The sequence below is a fragment of the Argentina anserina genome, chromosome 5 (genome assembly GCF_933775445.1).
Source record: "Argentina anserina chromosome 5, drPotAnse1.1, whole genome shotgun sequence".
NCBI classification, from domain to species: domain Eukaryota; kingdom Viridiplantae; phylum Streptophyta; class Magnoliopsida; order Rosales; family Rosaceae; genus Argentina; species Argentina anserina.
Genome location: NC_065876.1, coordinates 6,619,368 through 6,627,319, shown reverse-complemented (window position 1 = coordinate 6,627,319; position 7,952 = coordinate 6,619,368). Strand labels below are relative to the sequence as shown.

General features: G+C 37.0%; 1 protein-coding gene across 1 annotated transcript; it reads right to left on the bottom strand.

The window, feature by feature from the left end:
- Positions 1–6,396: 6,396 nt before the first annotated feature.
- LOC126795392 (uncharacterized) lies at positions 6,397–7,044 on the bottom strand. The gene has a single exon (XM_050522235.1). The coding sequence runs from the start codon at positions 7,042–7,044 to the stop codon at positions 6,397–6,399; it is 648 nt and encodes a 215-aa protein (XP_050378192.1).
- Between the last annotated feature and the right edge of the window lie 908 nt (positions 7,045–7,952).

The window sequence follows — 7,952 nt, the reverse complement described above, 5'->3', positions numbered from 1 at the left end:
TAAACGGCCCCACTTCTCTCTTGCATATGTGATCTCTTAATTAAGAGTAACCCGCATTACTCTGCTCGGTTTCCCGACGCATAAAAATCATTAAAAGTTTTAGCTTAACCTAATCCTTATGGGTGTCACTGTTTTTCATCATAGGAATGGACTTGGGAAACTCCCCACAGTGATCCGAACTAATCTCCACAATTTGGTTTTCCCTTTTGAACCTAGATCTTAGGATCTCCAGTGAGTTAGGTTGGGTATCCACTGTAGTGATTTTTAATTTCCAATGGACTTTAGTCCCATTCCCTTTCAATGATTTTTTAATTAACTCTTTGTTTAACCCTTTGGTTAAAGGATCAACAATATTATCTTTAGACTTTACATAGTTTATAGAGATAACTCCAGTTGAGAGTAGTTGTCTAATGGTATTATGTCTTCGACGAATGTGTCTAGACTTACCATTATACATCTTGCTTTGTGCCCTGCTAATTGCAGATTGACTATCACAATGTATACCAATCGCAGACACAAGTTTTGTCTATCGAGGAATGTCCTCTATAAACTGGTGTAACCATTATGCTTCCTCCCCACATTTATCTAGTGCTACAAACTCAGACTCCATTGTGGATCTAGTTATAACCGTTTGTTTTTAGGACTTCCAGGACACGGCTGCACCCCTAGCGTAAATACATATCCGCTAGTAGACTTTGAGTCTTTCATGGTAGATATCCAATTCGCATCAGTGGACCCTTCTATAATAGCTGGGTATGATGTGTAGTGCAACCCATAGGTACGAGTATACCTAAAGTATTTGAGTACTCTTCTAATCGCTTGCCAATGCATAGCTCCAGGTTTACTTGTGTACCTACTTCGCTTATGAACCGCATAAGCTAGATCTGGTCTTGTACAACTTGTTAAGTACATTAGACTCCTAATTATTCTCAAGTACTCTAATTGAGAAACACTTTCACCTTTATTCTTAGACAAATGTAGATTCATATCTACATGAGTTATGACAATTCCAGAACCTTCCTTATCAAATTTCCCAAGAATATTGTCCACATAGTGTGTTTGATTCAACACAAGCCATTTTGATGTTCTCGTAATTTTAATCCTTAAAATGACATCAGCTAGTCTTAAGTCTTTCATATCAAACTTGGAATTCAACATGTCTTTAGTGGACTTGATCATCTTATCGTTGCTCCCAACAATAAGCATATCATCCACATACAAACATAGTATCACATATGTATTTTCAGTGTCTTTGACATATACACATTTATCACATTCATTTATCACCTTCATGCCATTGTTTTGGTGCTTGTTTTAAGCCATATAATGAATTAACTAGTTCGCACACCTTCCTACTCTGAGAAGGAGTAGAGAAACCTTCCAGCTATTCCATGTAGATTTCTTCTTCTACATCTCCATTTAGGAAGGTCGTCTTTACATCCATTTGGTGTACTTCAATGCGCAACGCTGCAATTACAAGTACCATCCGTATGGAGGTTATTCTCGTAACAGGAGAATAAGTGTCAAAATAATCCAAACCCTCCTTTTGCCTATAGATTTAATAATAAGTCTAGCCTTGTATTTGTCTATTAACCCATCAGCTTTTAATTTCTTTTTGAAAATCCACTTGGAAATCAAAGGCTTACAACCAGGTGGCAAATCCACTAATTCTCAAGTGTGATTTTGCATGATGGAATCAATCTCACTTTTGATTGCTTCTTTCCACAGAGGACCATCAGTAGACCTTACTGCCTCTTTGAAGGTATATGGATCACCTTCAACCATATATGACAGGAAGTAAGGCCATAGGATTTTGCGGTCCTTGCCCTTTTGCTACGTCTAAGTTCAACCTCAGCCTCAGACTCAGATTCGGACTCCGACTCAGATTTTTGATCCTGAGCATCATCAGTTTTAGCTTGTTGTCTTCACGTACCCGTTTAGAAGAATTAGATTCTTCTCTAGACTTCCGTGGAAATACATTTTCAAAGAAAGATGCATTTCTCGATTCCAATATTGTATCCTTATGGATTTCAGGAATATTTGAATCGTGGACTAGGAATCGATAAGCCGAACTGTTATGTGCATAACCAATCAAGATGCAATCAACCGTTTTAAGCCAATTCTTCACCTTTTTAGGTTTGGGAATTTTCACTTTTGCCAAACATCCCTATACTTTTAAGTATTTGTAGGATGACTTTCTCTCTTTCCATAACTCATATGAAGTTTTCTTTTTTTTAGGCACCTTATTTAGAATGTAATTTGCCGTGAGAATCGTGTCTGCCCACATGTTGGGTGACATCCTAGAACTAAATAGCAGAGCATTTATCATATCCTTTAAAGTACGATTTTTTTGTTCTGCTATACCATTGGATTGTGGTAAGTATGGAACAGTTCTCTGATGTATAATCTCATTCTGAGCACAAATCTTAGCAAATGGCGATTCATACTCACCCACTCGGTCACTTCTTAGTGCCTTAATTTTCTTGTTGAGTTGGTTCTCAACCTCATTTTTATAGAGAATGAATTTCTCTATAGCCTCACTTTTGCTTTTTAGCAAATACACATAGCAATATTTCGTGTTATCATCTATGAAGGTAATAAAATATTTATTATTCCATCTAGATAACGTTGATTTTAAATCACACACATATGTATGAATCAGATCAAGGGATTCACCGTTTCTTTCAACACTTTAGAAAGATGATCTAGTCAGTTTTGCCTCTACACAAGTTTCATACTTATGTTTTGAATCAATTTGAAATTTTGGTAAGTGTTCCATGTTAATTAACTTTCGCAAAGTATCATAATTAACATGTCCTAGTCTACCATGCCATAAATTGGAAGACTCAATCATGTAGGTGGAAGTATAAGCTTCATTCATTTTCTTGATCATAGTCATTACATTCATTTTGATCATCTCACCTGATACATAGCCATTACCCACAAACATTCCATTTTTGGATAAATCAAGCTTATCAGACTCTATCACTATGCGGAACCCATGAGTTTTCAACAGTGCACCAGAAATCAGATTCTTGCGGATCTCCGGAACATACATGACATTGTTTAGAGTCAGCTCATTTCCAGATGTCATCTTCAGAATCACCTTTCTTTTCCCCTTGATCGCAGAGGTAGCAGAGTTTCCCATGTACATAATCTCCCATTCCATAGATGGTTTAAAGGTGGAGAACATCTTCTTGTCAACACAAACATGTTTGGTGGCTCTAGTGTCCATCCACCATTCCTTGGGGTTTGAATCCACCATGTTCATCTTAGATATCATGCAACAGAGGTTCATGTCCACAACTTCCTGAGTGACCGCTTTAATCAGGTTTGCCTCCTCTTCTTCTTGTTTCTTTTTGGTTTGTTGCAGTCAACAGACTTGGCTTTTTGGAGATGCCTCATTTCGGCCCTAGCTTGGACCCTTGATACTTGCCTTTTTTGTTCTTGAAACCTTGACCATGTTCCACATGTTTGTCTTAGCGGAGACACCACTAATCCATGCCTTCTTTTCTGATCCTCGGTTGTCTTCCTCAATGCGAAGCCTAACCTCCATATCCACCATGGTCATTTCCTTTCGCTTGTGCTTCAGATAGTTCTTGAAGTCTTTCCAAGCAGGTGGTAACTTCTCAATAACACATCCCACTTGAAAGCTTTCACATAGCTGCATTCCTTCAGCGTGAATCTCAGAGAGTTGACTCATCACGGTTTTGGAATCCACGATCTTATAATCAAGGAAGAGGCCCATGATAAACTTATTGGCGCCGTCATCCTTGGTCTTATATTTTTTCTCTAAGGATTCCCATAGCTCCTTTGCCGTTCCCATGCTAATGTACACATTTTACATTGAATCGGCCAGACCATTCATGATATAATTCATACATAAATAACAGAATTATTCCATGCATTCACAATAGCAATCTTATCTTGATCGCCTTGGTCATCTTCCTTGAAATCAAGAGCATTCTCCGTCAGAAACCTTGCCAGATTCAGAGTGGTCAGAGAAAACATCATTTTTTGTTGCCACCTCTTGAAATGCTAGCCGTTGAACTTCTCAGGTTTTTCTCCATGGGATACTGAAACAGGTACAACGGGGGCAACATGCACAGTCGACACCAAATGTCCCTTGCCATCTCTAGAATTTTCTCCATTAGTCATTTTTGGAAACTGAAACACACACACAAGGTGTAAGTTCACTTGAAAATTTGTAGATAAAATATCGAACACAAATTATATAAGCAATATCAAAATAAACGTCATAAGATTGTTAGAAAAACAATGAAATATTGCATATATAATTTAATAAACCGAATGATAAATAATTATAACACAACATTAAAATCTAATGAAGAAGAACACGAAAGAAATTAAATATGAATTCAACCAAAATTTGAAGAGTAGTTTGGTCTCTTCAAACTTTTACCACTACACCCAAATTTCTGATAAAAAAATCGTATAAACCAACAATAATTAATCTTGGTCTCGAGTTCTGGAAAACAAAAGGAGAAAGCTGAGGAAATTTGGTGTTCGCAATCTCCTGAGTTCGATCGACATGTTTTCCACCTTCAACTTCATAATGAACCACCATATGGTCGAACACTATAAACTCACTGTACTCACACATCGATTTTGTTAAAAACCTGAATTTTTTTACAGAGAGAGAATGTAAGAATTCCAAGGCTACTCTTCAAGATCGAACTTCCAAAAGTGAAGTTGGAGCAAGGGAGATTAGAGGTACCAATCCTCTCTTCTATAGTGTTCACTAAAGAGGCAAACAATTCGAAATTTCCAGCCCCACTTAGAAACTAATTTGAAAGCATTGTTGGATCTTCTTAACCAATAACCAGATATCGTCCCGGAGAGACTGAGGTCGCGGGAGTGGATGAAGTTGTAACAAAAAAAAAACAAATGCCAAGCTGTAATGGGTTTGGAGGGGAATTTTTTTTCTGAATTTGAATACATATGGTGAGTCTAAGACTTTGTAATCATTGACGACATAATACGAGGAAGGGTATCTGAGGCAAAGGTTGGTGGAGTAGAGAAGGTTTTCAAGAAATTTCAGTTTTATGAGTTTGGTTTTGAGACTTTGAGATTTGTGTTTTCTAGATAAGGTGTATGGTCGTGGTTTATGTTCATAATTTATGTGTAAATCTTGTTATACCCTTAACTGTATAGATAATGGTACATTGACTGACAAAGTTATTAACGTGGTGTACAAATACTTAGTCAGAATAATAAGTTCATGTACTGAAGTTTAGAATTTGTAACGATGTATAGAAATTCATAGTGGGCCAAGTTTCATGTACTGCTTCTAAAAAATTTCCTTTTCAAAACAACAGACTTACAGATCGTTGTTATATTCTAGCTTATGCTAGATTCCTTGGTGTCCAAAGGTGCTAGTAGTGGTAGGAGCTCTGGTCTGGGTTTTGCAAGTAACAAAGGGTCAATTTTTGGTTTTTTTTTTTAAGAGATAAAGGGTCAAATTTAAGTTGAAGGAGAAATGCAAATCTTTTTTAGACAGCCTTGATAATGGCAAGATCTCTTGGTTGGATGATTGAAACGCTACTTCATGATACTGTAAACTGGGTTCATGATGGATCATCAATTAATCTAATTGAAGCACATCGGAGGGAAGCAACTTTTTTTTCCAGACTCTGCCTGTTAAGTTGGCCATGATCAAGAGATATGCCCCTTTGGCATGGCCAAGGTTAAGAGCCTATCATTCCATATGTGTTCTTTTTTGTCAAGTGAAAAGAAATTTACAGAGATGCGCCTCTTTGGCGGCTTACAGCCAAAACATCCCATAAAAGAGCCTTATTGGTTTGTCGGAATACTATAACTCTAACAGGTAGAAATGTTTTTGACCCACGGACCTTGACTTATCTGAAGATCGACCTGCTTGAAGCAGATCTTCGTAAACGACTCCACAACAACTTTTACATCGCTAGGAACTTGATCTTCCACATAACTGAATAAAAACCTTTAACATAACTGATAATGAGAGGAAATCTCCCTCCAGTTCCAAGCGGTGGGAATCGGCGGAAACGGTATCTTTAAAGGGAGCTAAATTACACTTCACAATTTACCATTCAAAGTCCATGCTTCCTTTTTAAGTAACATAAATTGTCTTTCCTCACTCAAAATTTTGTCTTTTTATAAGAATTTTAACTAAAAAAGAAAAATGGAGCTTGAATTATGTATTTAGGAGTGTAACTTTTAGCTCCCCTTAAACATCTCTTAAAGCTAAACGGACGCCGAGATCAGCTTACGAGCACCAAAGACAATGGGATTACTATTGCGATTTCTAACAGCAAACTCAGCAGCAATAAAAGCCGATATCAGTTTACAGTTTACGACCACCAGAGTCCGGAGACCACATCGTGAGTCATATCCTTCTTATAAGCCGATATCAGACAAAGAATCTAAGGTGTGAAATGCTACATCGTGAGTCATATCCTTCTTATAATATGCACACTCCAATTCCAAAGTAAGAAGGTCATCATGCATAAAATCTTGAGAATAAAACTTCTTAACAAGAAAGAGTACATTTTGAGTTTCGAAGAGGCTGAACTTATCATGAGGATCCAAAGTTGAAGTGAGCACAAGGAGTTCACAAGATCTGTCATTGAACCTCTTATTTAGCTCACTTAATTGAAAGTCAAGTACCGCATTAAATACCTCTACACGAAAGTGGTGCTCATTGGTAATGAAATTCTTCTGTTGACATGCACGACCCGTACCATCAAACCAACGAGCATTCATATCAGGCATAACAATATCATGTTTCTCAAAAAAAGATGTAAGAACCATAACTAAATCATCCCAACCATCATCTCTCATATCTTGTAGAATTTCTTTTGTACATTGAACAAACTTCATTGCTTCTCCAATGTCAATGTTTTTTCGTTGTACTGCTTGACAAAGTACTTCTGTGACTTTCATGACTTTATCCATCATAATCAAACAAAACACAAACTCAAAGGTTCTCATAGCTCTAAGAATACCACTAGCTTCTCCCTGAATAGGTAAGGATGCAGTGTCCATGATATGATATGGGGTTGTTATGGTTGAACCAAATAATTCAATCAAACTTTTAATAGAGCGAAAATGAGAGCTCCAACGAGTACTAGCTAGTTATTGCAGACCCCGTACCTATTTGATGAATGAGAATAAGTATTAAATAGTGGTAAGAATTTAAAGTAAACTAAGAATATAAAAAATCTAATGATATTAATATAATACAAGTTTGATTAGGGCCATACAAGTTTGAAAAGTGTTAAGAGCTATCAAATCTTGGATTTCATCCTCCGTAGCAGCTTTTAGTGCACCCTTGCGCTTAGCAGATGAATCGACAAAGTTCACAACTAACAACAAAGTAGAAAAGAAGCGGCATAAATCATGAACTCCCTTAGCCGCACCATTCAATACTAGCTGCAACCGGTGAGCAAAACAATGAACGTAATATGAAGATGGACACTCTGCTAGAAACATTGCATGTAAGCCATTCCAAATACCATTCATGTTACTTGCTCCATCATATCCTTGACCACGTATATTTCTCACGTGCAAATTCAACATACTGAGAACTTTAACTATCTCTAATTTAAGAGTTAATGAGGTTGTGTCAGGAACACTCACTATCTTAAAGAACCGTTCTCGAATAAAGCCTTGACAATCAACAAACCTTAAAACAATAGACATTTGCTCCTTGCTAGCTGCATCAACTACTTCATCAACAAGAATGCAAAATTTGCATCACCAAGCTCTTCACAAATCATTTGCCTCACTTTATTACCAAGAATGTTCAAAAGCTGCTTTTGAACAGATGGACTTGTGTACTTGGCATTTCCAAGACCATTTTGCAATATCATCATATCCTCTTCACTAGCTCTTTCATAAGACTTCTTAACTTGCCTAAGATTTCCACCATTAAGAGAGCTTTCAGATTCATC